The 18,220-nt window shown below is 45.2% G+C and overlaps 1 protein-coding gene across 4 annotated transcripts in view; it reads right to left on the reverse strand.

Moving 5' to 3' along the window:
- LOC110497959 (cysteine-rich motor neuron 1 protein) overlaps window positions 1–18,220 on the reverse strand; it is a 44,915-nt gene that overhangs the window by 21,125 nt on the left and 5,570 nt on the right. For 2 of the 4 annotated variants that reach the window (XM_036954905.2, XM_036954907.2), the window contains exons 2-5: window positions 17,806–17,967; window positions 17,420–17,593; window positions 7,464–7,706; window positions 1,238–1,417 (exon numbers count right to left, since the gene is read on the reverse strand). In XM_036954905.2, the coding sequence (XP_036810800.2) occupies window positions 1,238–1,417; window positions 7,464–7,706; window positions 17,420–17,593; window positions 17,806–17,967 (759 nt within the window). The remainder of the gene's footprint in view (window positions 1–1,237; window positions 1,418–7,463; window positions 7,707–17,419; window positions 17,594–17,805; window positions 17,968–18,220) is intronic. The other 2 variants (XM_036954906.2, XM_090211368.1) reach the window with 1 other exon arrangement.

Consider the following 18,220-nt stretch of genomic DNA (forward strand, 5'->3'; position numbering starts at 1 on the left):
GTTTCAGCATGATAATGCACAGCCCATGTCGCAAGGATCTGTACACAATTCCTGGAAGCTAAAAATGTACGACAGCGTGTTTCAGTTCCCTCCAATATCCAGCAACTTCGCACAGCCACTGAAGAGGAGTGGGACAACATTCCACAACATTCCACAGGCCACACCAGTCTGATCAACTCTATGCGAAGGAGATCTGTCACGCTGCATAAGGCAAAATATGGTCACCAGTTACTGACTGGTTTTCTGTTCCACCCCCATACTTTTATTGAAGGTATCTGTGACCAACAGATGCATTTCTGTATTTCCAGTTATGTGAACTCCATAGATTAGGGCCTAATTTATTTATTTAAATGGACTGATTTCGTTATATGAACTGTAACTCAGTGAAATCTTTGAAATTGTTACATTGCGTTTATTTTTTTGCTCAGTGTACTTCACCAGACAGTGTACTTCACAAGACAGTCATTTGTTGTCCACATGCGCTGCCCAAACCCTTTCAACAGCTCCAACCGCAGGTACCAGTGTTTTTACCTGCCTCTGAGGACATGTGTTTTAGTGAGGAGATCAGGTACAAACATGTCAACCTCCATTAAGGCTACCAGATATAATGAAGCCAAAGCAGTCACTCAAAGGAGGTTTATGTTCCTGACTTCCTAGACATTGCTAATTCTTTTGACCGGTCCTTGTATGTGAAGCATGTTAATGACTCGAGTCGAGCTGGACGTAAACGGAAGCGATTAAGGTAAGGCCATTGTATGGCGTGTTGGGTGCCCTGGGAGAGTGGACTAAAGCCTTATGTGCTCGATACGGCTGCCCCCCTGCCTCCCTAGTGCCCCCCCTGCCAGTCTGGCCACAATCAACACTAATCACAAACGGCCTCCCTGACTGTGTCAGCTCACCTCCACAAATCTAGTCGTGTCATACAAAACCTCACTTATCTATAAAACATCTATATCTGTTATAGATACTGTTGTTTAACTTTTGATGTGTGTACCTGTAACGGATGTGAAACGGCTAGTTTAGTTAGCGGTGCACGCTAAATAGCGTTTCAAATCGATGACGTCACTTGCTCTGAGACCTTGAAGTAGTAGTTCCCCTTGCTCTGCAAGGGCCGCGGCTTTTGTGGAGCGATGGGTAACGATGCTTCGAGGGTGACTGTTGTTGATGTGTGCAGAGGGTCCCTGGTTCACGCCCGGGTATGGGCGAGGGGACGGTCGAAAGTTATACTGTTACATACCTATGCATACTGGGCAGCATTCTCCCTCCGGGATGTAGAAGTTCTCACAGTCGAGTTCCGCACATTCTGCTTTGGAGCAGAAGGATATCCCTCCTCGGCACTGGCAGAGCCAGCACGTGTCCATACGGTACACCTCCTCCTCTGAAAACTCCTTCCCGTTGTGGACACACTTGGGAGAAACTGGGAAAGTGGAAGAGGAAACAGATGCTGTCAACCTGAACGATATGTAGGGCTCTTGATGGCTAACATACACTAACGGCTGGTTCATTCATCCCCCCCCCCAGTAACTATTCCCAAAGTCGTTGCTGTAAATGAGAATGTGTTCTCAGTCAACTTACCTGGTAAGATAAGGGTTAAATAAATAAATAAAATAAATGAACATACCATGCTTAAACCATCCCATTTGGTATGTATAAAATACATTATCCACCCCGGGACAGAATGAGTTTGTTGCTTCTGTATCCGTGTATTAACTCAGAAGCAATAATTACAGTGTAGCTAGCTGTGGATGGAAGAGCAGTGTGTTGTGGTAAAGTCGTGTGGAGCTAGGCACTTGGGCCGAGAGCCCTGTGCACTGGGCTCCAACAGTATTAGACAATGAAGCCAGCTCCATTAGGTGGAATTCAGCAGAGATTTGTGAAGTCTTGGTGGAGACAGCACTCGCGGCATAGCTCAGCTCAGCTCATCCCAGCACTGGGTAAAAGAAAACAGCAGCAGACTGTGCTGGTACAGTGTGGTCTGGAGAGCTGGGATGCAGACAGCAGACAGGCCCAGTAAAGCCAGCGTAAGTACCGGAAACCTCAGCTGTCTGTCTCCAAACGCCGACCCATAGAACAATGACTACCGTACGGATCATTAGAGACTCATAACAAGCCCCGAGCAGCCGCCTCGCAGACACAACTGTCCACTCACTGCACGCGATACTCCTGGAACACTCCGGGAGATTGTGTGTGTGTGTGTGTGTGTGTGTGTGTGTGTGTGTGTGTGTGTGTGTGTGTGTGTGTGTGTGTTTGTGTGTGTGTGTGCGTGCGAGCGGTGAAGGACAAGCCCATTCTCTATTTAGTTTATTAAAGTTCCATCATTTCCATAATTTCATTCAAATGGATTCTGTATTATTGCCAAATAAACAAGAGGGGATGTTGACAAACTAACTCAGTGATTACCACAGCCATTTGTCTTTGACACTTTCACTGACAATGCCTATGACTCAGGGTCTTGAAAGACCACATTAACTTCTCATCAAAACTATGATGATTTAGCTACTGCAGGAGAGTGATTATGTAAACAAGTCATGGTTTGATATGCCATGGAGGAGAAGGAGGGGTAAATAACTGCCCAGATGCTAACAGATGTAGCTAGCCCCACTAAGGTTTCCATCTGTATACCATACCCTGGTAGAGCACTGCTCTGACCCCTCTCCTTGCCCCCTGGACCAGCCCTGCACTTTAATACAAAGCAGGTGGGCCAACTGAGTTGAAAGTAAAGCAGGGATTCTCTCCCTCCCTCCCTCCCTCCCTCCCTCCCTCCCTCCCTCCCTCCCTCCCTCCCTCCCTCCCTCCCTCCCTCCCTCCCTCCCTCCCTCCCTCCCTCCCTGCCTGCCTGCCTGCCTGCCTGCCTGCCTGCCTGCCTGCCTGCCTGCCTGCCTGCCTGCCTGCCTGCCTGCCTGCCTGCCTGCCTGCCTGCCTGCCTGCCTGCCTGCCTGCGAGAAAATACAATAAGCACTTTGCCAGACAAATGTAAATGCATGGAAAAAATAGGAAGTCAAAAGGCAGGATGTTCACGTGATTTCCACAGTATTTGTTAATGGTCATCTCTAAAACAAACTGGAGGATGGAACACTAAATTCCATTCATGCTTTTATCCGACTGGATTCAAAATGTAAAAAAATATCAGACTGGATTCACTTCTAAAACCAAAGTTGCGCCCCTGCATGAAACCCTGACTTTGGCCCACCCTAAAACATTCATTACATTCAACATGGTGTGACCGTCTCTTCCAGCAAACAAAAATGTAAAACCAAATTATAAACAAAAAATCTGAGGGAATTTTCTCAATGGAGCAGAAAGGTCTCAGCATATTAATTCTGGTGAATCCAATTTCCTCCCATATAATGCACATCAAGACTTCTACCATGCATTCTTGATTAAAATTGCCAGACACTTTGTGTGGTTGTAGAGCTTGATTCAAGTTCACAGCTTTAATGTTCTTGGAAAGCAAGTACCATACTAGTCTACATCAAGTTGTGGTTAAACCTAAATGCTACATGCGATGAAGTCCATACTGTTTGCTCGTCGAAGGGCTGATAAACAGTAGGCTGCTGTTAACACGGTCGTTTGGAACCATCTGTAACATCAGATGACATCAGGTCAGGAAGGCCATGACAGCTCCTGCCCAGCCACCCAGACCCATTCTTCAGCCAGAGCTGGAAACGTCTTGTCAAACATGGCCAAAACACACAGGTCAGACCCATTGTCATAGTACTCTGTACACTGACCCTGACCAAATACCCACCAAAAGCCAACCTCAGGACTGTAAAAACATTTGTTTAATGCCTTAGGTCACTGAAAGTTGGGTACTATTATGTGTTCCATTTCAAAATACTCTAGGAATCCCAAACTTTGTGATTAATGAATCGGATTATAATTTAATATGTTTTGTGGATGGGCTTTAGTGTTTGTCAGTGACCCAACCATTAGCGAACAGTCATTCATTTTGAGCCCCACCTGTTTAGCAAAAAATAACAAAACAAAAAATGATTGTTTTGTTGTTGTTGCCTGTTTTGTATGTTATTTTGGCATTAATACATGCCACATATCAGTTTGCAAACCATGTAAAAATAAATAATTTAGTTAATAAAGCCACATAAAAACCATTTCAGGTTAGCTCAGTGCTTTTTGAGGTGGTGGGGCAGCCAGCGGAAAATACAGAACATAGTTGGTAATGTTCTCTAGTTGCATCATGATTGGCTCAGTGTTCTGTCACTCATGGGGACATTACGTCACCACAAAATCTACTGGGTAGAGCTCGAAAATTTAAGCCCCTTGGGTGCTGCCATAGATTTACATTAGAAGTGCTATTCCAAGAAGGCTTAAGGTCATTGGCCACAGGTAAAATTACGTCAAATCACGTTATATCTACCATTGCTTTGATTGGACTGATCATGTCAACATCATACTTTCAAAATCTTAGCTAGCAAGCTAGAAAAGCAGTCATCGTAAAGAATCAAGTTGACAATCTACTGGAAAATAATTTTCAAGCCTTGTCATATGAAGAGAAATTATAGACAAAATATATCGGTGCTCATCGGCCATTGGACATAACCATTACACAACAAGTGCAAATTGCAAATTGGCTAACTGCAAGCATTGCAAAGCAATCACTAGCCTGATATTCAGTGGAGAGGGTGTGTGGTCCAAGTCTGGGTTTAAGGGTCTCTTTTCCAAGCTTAAAAGGATAAACATTCACATGCAACACCAAAGGTTGAATACATTGGGCATGCTATCAATCCAGCATGACTTCTGCCATGTTCAAAACCAGTGGGAACTGTGAAAAAAATTAGCTCAGACTGGGAAAATACGTTTTGAACGGTCATCCAACTCAGAATTCCATGGCGGGATCTCTGGCCTCTTTTTAGAGCTCTGACCTGAAGATCATTGACGTCCTGATTCAACCTGTTTTTTTCAGAGTTCCCAGTCTTGAAAGCACCATAAATCCAGAGAATGTCAGACTTTGATGACAAAGTTTGATGACAAAATTTGCCCACAAGAAAGACCGCCGCACCACCATACTGTTCAAGTGAAGACAGCACACCAAGGTGATTCCAAAAATGTATTGTATGCTACTGCATAAATGATGTAATATGCAAGGGAGATATGTATACTGTAGCTAAGAAATTAATACTAAGTGTATGTTGTGTAGTAAGATGTTAGTAGGCCATGTGCCTCACTCTAATACTTTGGTCTCTTTCTCCCTGACAACTTATCATACTGTACTAAGCATTTCGCTACACTCACATTAACATCTGCTAACCATGTGTATGTGACAAATAACATTTGATTTGATAACTTGGTGGTGTACATGTAGCCTACAGCCTGTGTTAGAGAAATGTCATACATGATTATTGTAAAAGCTTTCATTGTCTGCTTATATGCCCCCTTTATTTATCCTATGGTTCTGACTTGGTGTACAAGGAGATTTTTTTATATATTTTTTAATTTAACCTTTTTTTAACCAGGTAGGCAAGTTGAGAACAAGTTCTCATTTACAATTGCGACCTGGCCAAGATAACGCAAAGCAGTTCGACACATACAACAACACAGAGTTACACATGGAGTAAAACAAACATACAGTCAGTGTTCTGCCCTTGAGTTGTAACACAGTAGAAAAAATAAGTCTATATACAATGTGAGCAAATGAGGTGAGATAAGAGAGGTAAAGGCAAAAAAAAGGCCATGGTGGCGAAGTAAATACAATATAGCAAGTAAAACACTGGAATGGTAGCTGTGAGCTGTGAGCTGCTCTGAGCTGGTGCTTAAAGCTAGGGAGATAAGTGTTTCCAGTTTCAAAGATTTTTGTAGTTCGTTCCAGTCATTGGCAGCAGAGAACTGGAAGGAGAGGCGGCCAAAGGAAGAATTGGTTTCGGGGGTGACCAGAGAGATATAACTGCTGGAGCGCATGCTACAGGTGGGTGCTGCTATGGTGACCAGCAGGGTCTTGTAGATGACCTGGAGCCAGTGGGTTTGGTGACGAGTATGAAGCAAGGGCCAGCCAACTAGAGCGTCCAGGTCGCAGTGGTGAGTAGTATATGGGGCTTTGGTGACAAAACGGATGGCACTGTGATAGACTGCATCCAATTTATTGAGTAGGGTATTGAATACTGTATAATAGTAGGGTATAAGAATACTGTAAGAATGGCCCATGTTCTGAATTATGTCGCTGTACATTTCAAAAGTGCTGAACAAATAGTTATATTGACTACGTACGTCTTAGCTCAAGCATTAATGTCTTAATCGAAATTACAGATTGCCTCTCATCCGCTCATCATTCCCTTAAGCAATAGTTTGTACATCTCAATTGTTAGTAGAAATCACATTTGTTTAAGCAAGTCAGCCATATCATCTTTTTTAAAGGCATTAAGTGAGGCTGAATGAACTGTTTCGCTGCCAGACAAGGCTCCGCTGATAATCAGGTGTAGCAGTGGTAAGGATTCACTCCATGATGCTGAAAAGAAAGCTCTGCTGTTGGAACAGCTTTATATAGGCCCTAATAGTTTGTGGGAACCGTTTGTCACCGTTATAGTGCAATTAATGTATTGTTTAGTGCTGTGTTGTGAGGTGGCTTTACTGGCATGCATATTTGAATTTGCCCCACCAATATTTACATGCTAAAGTCACCACTGCACCCAACACATATCCCCAAAGACCTTCTGGAGAGGTCTTGGGGGATACTAGGGGGGTATGTGCCATATCTTCATCCTCAATCCCTCTCTGTGTGATTTCTAATATGGACGCAGTCATGCAGAGCTTACTGCCAGTAGGGGAGGCACAAAGGGCGTCCAGTTCAGACCCAAAGAGCAGCAGACACTTGTTATCAAAACACTGATCCCCTAGCCTCTGCAGCCGCCATTCAGCCCCTGCCGGCCTGCCTGACTCGACTACACTCCCCCTGGAAGACTGGAGCACATAAAAAGCATTCCCATCAATTAACTGTTGAACCTTTTGGATATGTGACCAAGCAGGAACTCTTTGACACTACACAATTGATTCTGTTGGTAAAACAGCAAATATCTGCTGGGAACTCAGAGTCTCTCTCTCTCTCTCTCTCTCTCTCTCTCTCTCTCTCTCTCTCTCTCTCTCTCTCTCTCTCTCTCTCTCTCTCTCTCTCTCTCTCTCTCTCTCTCTCTCTCTCTCTCTCTCTCTCTCTCTCTCTCTCTCTCTCTCTCTCTCTCTCTCTCTCTCTCTCTCTCTCTCTCTCTCTCTCTCTCTCTCTCTCTCTCTCTCTCAATATGCCAATATGCACAATGAGATCCATTATGTTTAATATGCTTTGTGGCGTTGAGATTATTTGCGGCTACACCCCATAAAAATGTATTTGGACAACAAATGACCATCTATTTCGTGACTCTCCTTTTCATCACAGAACTGTGGAGAAAAATTGTGGAGTTAAATTTCACACAAGCACCACTTCTCTCATCAAATTCATGGCTTGCTATGGTTATATACGTTACCTTTCTGGCACTCGAACATGTCACAGCAGTCTTCTGGCTTTCCGGTGGCCTGACTGAGTGGTACAGTCTTCTGGCCGGAGGGGCACTGGGGCTTGTGGCACGCGCGGAGGTCACAGGTGCACTGGGGGGGCACAGTGGGGCAGCAGCCAGCAGGGGGAGTGTAGCTCTTGGTCAGAACCGAGCCCTCAGGACAGGAAGGTACCGGCAGAGCAGGACATGTGGTCGCGGCACACTTCAGCTCCTCTGAAATACACACACACACACACACACACACACACACACACACACACACACACACACACACACACACACACACACACACACACACACACACACACACACACACACACACACACACACACACACACAGTCAGTCACATACAATAACAAGCCTCTGTAAGGCATGCTGTAGCACCACCTTCAACCCGGCTCCAGGCTACAACAGTGCCCACACTGTTTGCTAGGTGGCAGGGGAAAAGGGGGGAGAGGAGTGGGGCTCCCTGGCCTGCATACAGTGTTAGTGGAACAGTGTTGCTCATGTTGCAGTCATCAGATCCCCTTCACTCCGTGACAGCTTTACAGCATCCTGTTAGGATGGAGAGTGAGAGCTATGCTCGTCTCTAGACACGACAAACCTCTCAGCACATCCTGTCTAAGACCTTTCCTGATCCCTGCCTGCCCACCCACTGGATCCAACACTCTATCCAAATAGGCTCTCCATCTCACCAGCCATTAATACAAGGCCATGTTTTACTCAGACTTTTTTATCCTACCCTGAGCCTTATTTTTTAAATCACACTACACTTAGCATTCCAGGAAGCGTTTGTCTATCGATATGCCAGAGACAACATAATGGTCTTCATACTCTGGTTAGGGAGTGCAGGTGGCACAGGGGTGTACTTTGGACACTTTCAGGAAAAGAAAAGTGGAGTGCCCCTCTGTCTCATATTGTAGAAGGACAGTAGCTACCTTACGAAGCTTGGTTTACCCAATCCTTAACCATTGCTTATTTTGGTTCAACCGTGTCACTGTTATGCATACAGAGTCGAGGGATTGGGTGCTGCAAACTCATGTCCTGTCCTATACAGTGCCTTCCGAAAGTATTCACACCCCTTGCCTTTTCAAAGTTTTGTTGAGTTACAGCCTGAATTTAAAATGTATTTAAATTGTATTTTGTGTATTTTGTGTCATTGGCCTACACACAATACCCCATAATGTCAAAATGGAATAATGTTTTTTGAAATTTGTACAAATTAATTCAAAATGAAAAGCTGAAATGTCTCGAGTCAATAAGTATTCAACCCCTTTGTTATGGCAAGCCTAAATAAGTTCAGGAGTAAAAATGATCTTGACAAGTCACATAATAAGTTGCATGAACTCACTCTGTGTGCAATAATAGTGTTTAACATGATTTTTTTAATGACTACTTCGTCTCTGTTTCCCACACATACAATTATCTGTAAGGTCCCTCAGTCAAACAGTGAATTTCAAACACAGATTCAACCACAAAGACCAGGGAGGTTTTCCAATACCTTGCCAACATGGGCACTTATTGGTGGATGGGTAAAAATGTATTAATTACCATTAATTACACTTTTGATGGTGTATCAATACACCCAGTCACTACAAAGATACAGGCGTCCTTCCTAACTCAGTTGCCAGAGAGGAATGAAACAGCTCAGGGATTTCACCATGAGGTCAATAGTGACTTTAAAACAGTTACAGAATTGAAGGGTTGTGATAGGAGGAAACTGATGATGGAGCAACAACATTGTAGTTACACCACAATACTGACTTAATTGACAGTGAAAAGAAGAAGCCTGTAGTGAATTAAAATATTCCAAACAATGCGTCCTGTTTGCAACAATGCATTAAAGTAATAGTACAAAAAATTAAATTAAATTCTAGTAATGAATACAAAGTGTTATGTTTGGGGAAAATCCAATACAACACATAACTGAGTAAGACTCTCCATATTTTCAAGCACAGTGGTGGCTGCATTATGTTATGGGTATGCGTGTAATCGTTAAGGACTGGGGAGTTTTTCAGGATAAAAAAGAAAGGCAATGAAGCTAAGCACAGGCAAAATCCTAGAGAAAAACTTGGTTCAGTCTGCTTTCCACCAGACACTGGGAGATTAATTCACTTTTCAACAGGACAATAACCTAAAGCAGATGGTTATTTAATCGATTTTGAATTCAGGCTGTAACACAACAAAATGTGAAATAAGTCAATGGGTATGAATACTCTCTGAAGGCACTGTAATTGTCAATGGCTAAATAATTTCACAGATCTCCTGTTTGTAGGATACCAGGTACGATCTGTGGCTGTTACGAAGGACTGGGAGAGAGTGTGAGGAAGGGAGGAATAAAGCAGTGTATGATTGATGACAGTGGAGAAAATTGGTAATTACGTTTCTACTTAATGTCTTCCCTTGGGCCTTTAGGAAAGGAAATGCCATGAAGCTAATAAATAAGTAATTGCCTAATAAGAGAGAGAAATGTAATGGCTATGATTGCGTATGGGAAGAATACTTTACAATCTTTGCATGCGTTATGGTTTTGGTGGAAAGAGAATGAAATAGAATGAAATTGTGTAACAAGGCTTGGGGTTTGTGGCTCTTTCAGAAGCTAGTTTGTTGATGTCCTTCCCAGACTTTTGGCGTTCCCTGGTGCAACACGACTCTAGCAGAGGATGTGTCTCATCCCTGACATTTGAGGGCCTGAAAGAGGATCCCTGAGGCTGTTCCTACCAGATGGGAAACTGAAATGGCAAACAGAGGGACTGGAGCCCAGGTTCTGCTCCACAGACAGACAGTTCAACTCCACATACAGCGATGATTGCAGTATTACTTTCAATAGTCAAACCCTCAATGGTTGAACACATCGGTGCGACCCAATGCTCACCCGGCATGTTAATCTTCCACCTATGCAGTCGTTTGAAGTTTGCCTGAACCGTAAAAGTTAAGTTGTGACTTGAGCAGGAGAGTCATTTTTGGGGGAGATATCTGACAGATGAAATTGAGGATGAAGGAAGTGTTGGAGTTTTTCTTCCCTGAATAAATAGTGCATGGGCATGAGGTATCTGCACTGTACTGTTTGCTCTAGGAACCTGTGAACAGTCGGGGCAGGCACAAAGCTTGTATTGATCAACTCTGTTACTGAATAGTGTCAGAGAGAAGGGGGGAAATTCCCCTGAATTAGGGCAAGAAACGACCCATTTATTAACGGTGTTTGTCCTAATTCCTGCATTTGAGTTAAATAAACTTCAGTTACAGGCTGATGTCAGAGGTTTTATATCAAATAGCAGTAACACAGAGCGTGCTGCTGTCTAACAGAGTGATGTGGCCATGAATAAAATGTTGTGCAATGTTTGCATTGAATAAGACTTTCTGTGTGCCCCAGTCAAAGAAAACAGATTGCCTACTCATGTCTAACAATGGGTGGACTGGAGTACGCTGGGAAAAACCAGCTGCCAGACACTCTATTGTCATTCAAATGAATGATATTGTAGCCATTTCTGAACATAATAGGGCAGACACAGAGCATGGAAACAGTATGGTAAACTCAGTAGAGGATGGATTTCAGCACATTCTGTTTGTGTTCTAACTCGAAGCACCAATGGGGTAATTAGCTAGTCAGTGGTCACAAAAGCAATCTCTGTATTACAATGGTGGCTATTCTCCAGCTTACGCAAACAAGAACACAAAGACCTAATTGCTTAATAAATTCAGTTTGTAGAATGGTCAAAATGTTCTCTCGTTGTGGTGGTGAGATAGTATGGAAAACCTAGCCACCCCTTAGGGAAAGCCTTAATACACACACAAACATGTACACATGCGCACACACACCCACACGCACCCTGAAGTTGGGCTTGAGGTAGGATTTAGAAATTGGTTTATTACCACAGAATGGGCTATTGTAAACAATGCATATTTCTGGCATCTCCGAGAAGCCCATTCGGGAAAGGAAAACACCTCTATGTAAATGAGTTTTTTTCTACACAGAGCACAAGGAGCACAGTATTCATCTGACTGAAGCAGCTCTGGTAGGCAGAGGAGGCTGTGTTGACAGCCTGAGTTTAGTCATGGTACAAGTGCACAATGTGAGTTTTGTTCAGTGACTGACTTTGGAAGCAAGTCAGCGGAGAACAAAGCTGTCTTAGTACAGCGGCCCTACATGGGCCTCTGGTACATCCTCTGGTTTTATACAGTTTGTCCGCAAAGGGACCCATCAGGCTCATCTCTCACGTAAGCTGTGGAGGACTGGCCGCTTGCCCACTGGCGGTTGAGGCTACGAATGTCTGTATTGTTCTCTATTTTAAAGAACTAAGTCTGGGAGGTGGTTCAGGGCAAAAGGCACAGGGTCACAGGAGAGGGAAACATAGACGTGTGATCATCACACTCTGGTTAGGGCAGTGTGTCAGGAGAGAGAGCTGCAGCAGCTCACATTCCACACACACACACACACACACACACACACACACACACACACACACTTCACAGCTCCTCGCTCTCTCACGCTCAGGCTAAATATTTGAGGATGAAAAACGTGATCCTGGTATCCCATGATCACGGGTCGAGTGTTCTCTGCTCAGAGTAGCTCAACACAGCCTTCTTCGTATTGTCAGATGAGATTGGGCCAGGGAGAGTGAAAGTAGAGGCTGAGCTTTTATCATGCTGAATGGGCTGAACAATGTTGCAGAGAATACTTTTCTATGGACAATTGTCTACTACAGAGCTGGCACAAAATGCATGGGAGTGAAAGGATGGCACAAGTATGGTCCAAGTTGAATAGAACAGTAACAAATTGGCCATGAGGGAACCTTCAAAATTAGTTAAAGGTCTCTGGATCTGCCTTAGAAGTAACTGAACATTAAATATGAATTGGGCTGTACACATAAAAGTCAGTCCAGGGGAGTACGGGGCTACGCTCTGCAGCTGCCCAGTCAGTCCAGGGGAGTACGGGGATACGTTCTGCAGCTGCCCAGTCAGTCCAGGGGAGTACGGGGATACGCTCTGCAGCTGCCCAGTCAGTCCAGGGGAGTACGGGGATACGTTCTGCAGCTGCCCAGTCAGTCCAGGGGAGTACGGGGATACGCTCTGCAGCTGCCCAGTCAGTCCAGGGGAGTACGGGGATACGCTCTGCAGCTGCCCAGTCAGTCCAGGGGAGTACGGGGCTACGCTCTGCAGCTGCCCAGTCAGTCCAGGGGAGTACGGTGCTACGCTCTGCAGCTGCCCAGTCAGTCCAGGGGAGTACGGTGCTACGCTCTGCAGCTGCCCAGTCAGTCCAGGGGAGTACGGTGCTACGCTCTGCAGCTGCCCAGTCAGTCCAGGGGAGTACGGTGCTACGCTCTGCAGCTGCCCAGTCAGTCCAGGGGAGTACGGGGATACGCTCTGCAGCTGCCCAGTCAGTCCAGGGGAGTACGGTGCTATGCTCTGCAGCTGCCCAGTCAGTCCAGGGGAGTACGGGGATACGCTCTGCAGCTGCCCAGTCAGTCCAGGGGAGTACGGGGCTACGCTCTGCAGCTGCCCAGTCAGTCCAGGGGAGTACGGTGCTACGCTCTGCAGCTGCCCAGTCAGTCCAGGGGAGTACGGTGCTACGCTCTGCAGCTGCCCAGTTTGTGGTAGTTGAGGCAGTTGGGTGATGTAACATTGTTGGTTATCTGCTCATGTTTTCTCACAGACAAACAGAAAAAGAAGAGGCTGGCGGCCTGGCTAGAGCTGGAGAGCTGGGGCAGGGGCTGGAGGGCAGGAGTGGATCTGAGACCCCAGCAGGGGCTGGGGCTTGGGTTGGGGCAGGGCTTGGGAAAAGTTGTGGTGCCTGGTAAGCAGAGCTATCAGCTGGGTGACTGGGAGCAGTGAGAGGACAACAGGCTGAGACAGCGATCCCACTTTGCCTAGAGCTATCAGCTGGGTGACTGGGAGCAGTGAAAGGACAACAGGCTGAGACAGCGATCCCACTTTGCCTAGCGGGAAGTTCTTTGTCTGAGCCAACAGATAAACTGTGTTTTGTTTCCCCTCTGAAATCACTGCCAAGAGACACACACACACACACACACTGGGACATGAGCAGGCTCGCTGGGCATGACAGAGGCCATAGCCTCTGCAGATGACACACAAACACAGAGACGTCTAGCACCCCTGCCAGCTACTGGCGGTCTGGACTGGCGAGTAATAGTGATGCCACAAAGAGGCTGCAGCCAAGCAGAACTAATGATGCTTCAGGGGAAGGAGACGGGCGGGAGGGAGTGTGGTACTACTGGTGGGCCAACTCTGTGGTGGCGAGGTCTGTTTGCACCATGGCATCATGGTGGGCACGGCTCCAGTGTCTGACCCACCTCAACTCCATTTCCTCCCTTGTAATGTTCTTTTAAAAAGTATACACTTATACTAAACATTAATACTGCCCCATTTCACCCATTATAACCTTCTGAGGTTAGCCATGAGGACCAGTCACATTTAAAGTACATCGATGTAATATGACATACAATAGCTGTGTAACAACCCACAGGCTTAAATCTGCATTCTGTTTTCCCAGAGCCGCTCTCCGCAGGGCCATTACAACATCAGGTCATATCAGCAACATCAATCAAAGTATTACAGAACAAGCTCCTCTTCTGAAGGCCACATGGGGAAACTCCTTGTGCCCAGCAGCTCAAAGGCGTATAATTAATCAAAGCCATAAATGTACACACAGGGCCGGAGAACTAAATACAGGCCCCAGACCATTTCCTGCACTTGACACAAATAACTTGTCAAAATGGCTTCCCCTAGCTGGCTCCCTGGCCTGACCTCTTCCTCCTCTTCCACTAATTTGATCAATCCTCAGAGATTCAGTCTAATACTTCCTCATCAGCAACACAGTGTGCCTGTGTTCATGTCACCTCCCAGCACCCAACATGACATTGACCCCTGTCTGAAGTCCAACGACGTGCGTCAGTATACTGACAGTACATATATAGAGAGCCCTTAGCGATACTAAGAGATGGCTGTTGGTGATCAGGCGCTGCAGACGGTGAAGCTGCAAACGAGGTTTGTGCCCCAAGTCTTCGAACAAACAGTAAACAGGAACACAAGCCAGGACAGTTGGCTGGCCTCAGAAGGCTACTCTAATCTCTGAGTCAGAGCGAGCATTAAGAGCCAGTCCCAAACCACTACCATGTGTGAATGAATGTACAAGCCCCAAGCAGAGGCAGAGGATGTTATGTTCAAATGGATGGCTGAAAAAGTGCTTCAAGTACTGGCAACAAGGTCCGCTTTCATCTTCAACTGCATGTGAAGATTGGATTCACTGTAACTCTCATGCAGTGAAAGCAGAGCTTTCCGTATGTGTAGACATCACAAGCTAAGGGACATATTGACCCAGACCTAAATCATTACTTGATCAGATGGGTAGCTCCATGACCTCTCAGGAGCACTGCACTCAGGGTTACTCATCATAACGGAAGCACTGACGACAGACAGCAAGATCTCGGCCAAGCCAGTCAGACAAAACAAGTTAATTATCACTGCCCTGAACACACACACACCCTCCTTACTTAATGCATGGCCGTTTGAAGGGTGTGTGGAGAAGCGACAACACATGAGCTGCAGAAAAATGTTGTTTACTGTTTTCAGTGTTGTGATTTCACGCTGTCGTCCTCTCTTGGCTGCTCTAGACAACTGGAAGTTGAGAAATGCAGCAGAGGACTTGTATATTATTCATAAGGACCCAGGAGAGGGCAATGACACTGTCTCTCAATAATACAGTATGTGTACTTTTCCACGCTGCTAGAGGAATTTACAGAACAAACAGCTCAGTACAAGTATCCAAATACACAGCCAAGGGACTGTACATGCTCTGTAACAACCCTGTTTGTTTGTAGATCTTGTTTGCAGATCATATAACTGAAGATTACACATTTTGTGGTCCTCTCTAGCTCAGTTGGTAGAGCATGGTTCTTGTAATGTTAGGACGGTGGGTTTGATTCCCGGGACCACTCATATGTAAAACATTTTTTCATGCATGACTGTAAGTCGCCTTGGATAAAACGTCTGCTAAATGGCACATCCTACAATACTCTCAGACCTTTCATTATCAGGAATGGTACACATTTCCCGACTGAACTATCAAAGAAAAAAAGGGATGAAAGCACAAACAAAGCTAAAACAAATGTCTTAGTTGTGGATCGAGTCACTTGTCTTGAATTGGGCCTCCTAAACTCAACAAATGTCCTTAGTAAACTGACGTGAGTCTAGCTTTTTGGCACAACATGGTTACGCAGTATTATGAAGCGGATGATGAGATCTTCCCACTAACACAGCAGGAGAGAATCTGTGAGTTCACTCACTGGCACTTTCTCAGTGAGACCAATGTTCTTTATACATACAGAGAGCTGCCATGTTGGTTTTATGCAACTCTCACACAGTTCTGTCAAAGGGGTGAAATAGAACCCACCTCAATAACAATTAACTTAGAAGTGCCAGTCAGAGAGGCAGCTACATGGGTACTTACCCTTAGCCCCTCTATGAGGCACATTTAAACAAACAACTCATAATTGTCACTCTGGTTCCTGAGCTCTGTGGAGGTCTATCTTCCTCCTCATTCTGTGCTTTAACCCTAGACACAGGCTGAGAATTCAGCCAACACACTATACTGTTACACTTTACAGCCTGAACACTGTGTACGTAGATCACCTCATAGGTCCACAGTATATTATTCTCCTTATAATAGAACCTCTCTCTGCTACTCTCTCTCAAATCAAATCAAAGTTTATTTGTCACTTACAGTGAAATGCTTACTTACAGGCTCTAACCAACCGTGCGAAAAAGGTGTGTGTGTGTGTGTGTGTGTGTGTGTGTGTGTGTGTGTGTGTGTGTAAAGAAATAAAACAACAGTAAATAGACATTTGAAAATAAGAGTAGCATGGCTATATACAGACACCGGTTAGTCAGGCTTATTGAGGTAGTATGTACATGTAGATATGGTCTAAGTGATTATGCATATATGATGAACAGAGAGTAGCAGTAGTGTAAAAAGAGGGGTTGGCGGGTGGTGGGACACAATGCAGATAGCCCGGTTAGCCAATGTGCGGGAGCACTGGTTGGTCGGGCCAATTGAGGTAGTATGTACATGAATGTATAGTTAAAGTGACTCTCGGTGTTGACATGGAAAGGACTTTGGAATAGACTGACTGATTGTCTACTACACCTCTGTGATTTCTCACAGGTTGTGCTGACTCGCTGTACTGTAAGGGTCTAGGTTGAAGAGAAGGTTAAGACAATGTAATCATTCCATGCAGAAGTGTTAGAAAATAAACAAATTCATTGGACCAGTGCCAGACTGGAAGTGAATGTTAGCAGTACAGAAAGTTTTCCATCAAAGTGGAGAATAAACACCATCGTAATGAATTTCAGCTAACTACTCAGCAAACACACATCGTAACTGTTTTACTGTAAATCTACTTATTGAAACGTTTTTCAAATGATCTACAGACACTTTATTACTTGAATTCCCGACCACTGGTCACATTATCAATGCTAATCCTGTATAATCAGCAACAGTGCTGGCACCGTGAATGTGCTTATTTTTGAACGCCCAGCATGGAATTATTACTTTGTCTTAAACTGTATTTTTTCAACCTAGACATGAGTCAGGTATAACTCAAGCTATATATTTGATATATTTGATTTGATTATAGATTTGATATATTAGGGTACATAGGGTACATATGCTTAATAAGCTGAGCTCAACTCAAATAGAGATAGTGTAAAAGACAGGGATTTTGTAGGATAAATAAGGTCAGCTCTGCTCTTGAATCTGCATTTTGTGTATCACTGTATCAGCCACTGTATCAGTCATTGCATCAGCCACTGCATCAGCCCCCTTTGTGCAACATGACTTGAGCAGTTGTTGGTTAGTTTTAGGTTAGTTTTAGGTTAGTTCTAGGTTAGTTTTAGGTTAGTTCTAGGTTACCTGCGGCTTCCTGGCACTGGCTGCGGTTGATGTAGGAGGAGTGATAGTGGCAGCTCTGCGATTCACACACACAGCCCTGTGCTGTCAGGTTGCACCCAGAAAACATGCAGGCTGGGTCGGAGGGTCCCACAAACTTCTCCCTTTGCCTCTCCTGGTGCTCATGTCTACGGCCTTCTAAAAGAAAGAGAAGAGGGGACAGGACATAGTCCGTCATCATGTGTCACTGACAATGGCACCACACAGATCCATGCTGGGGCCACCTTCAGACTGAGCATGTATCATCACTATGACATGCATTAGTCACCAGCGTACAACATCTGGTATGGATTAGCAATGTTCAATGGATTGTATTTTTTGCTCCTGACGGCTATCTGTGGGAAACTCACCCGTCTTGCTGGCCCTCATGCAGGATTCCATGTCAGGGTAGCTGAAGGAGCCCAGGCAGGAGTGACGGGCGTCACACACACACATGGCCCCGGCCCTGTCACAGCCTGTCTGCAGGGGGCAGCGCTCATCCTCCAACCCAGCCTCCGGACTGTGAGGCAGAACTGTGGAAAGGAGGAGATGAGATATTAAAGGAAAATAAAGAAGAAGGGAGGGGCTGGAGAGGGGGGGATAGGAGAGGAAAGGGGGGGTAGGGGAGAAGAGAAGCATCATTAAAGCGATCCAGAGCAGACATCTCTGTTCTGTTCCTGCCATGCATTGCCTTGCTACTGCCATTTACCTTATGTATTTGTCCCATGCCCAGCCAACCATCCCTACCCCTACCTCTGAGATACTGTAGCTAGCTCCTCCAGGCTA

The sequence above is a fragment of the Oncorhynchus mykiss genome, chromosome 19, assembly GCF_057628025.1.
Source record: "Oncorhynchus mykiss isolate SJ-2025 chromosome 19, ASM5762802v1, whole genome shotgun sequence".
In the NCBI taxonomy this organism is placed as follows: domain Eukaryota; kingdom Metazoa; phylum Chordata; class Actinopteri; order Salmoniformes; family Salmonidae; genus Oncorhynchus; species Oncorhynchus mykiss.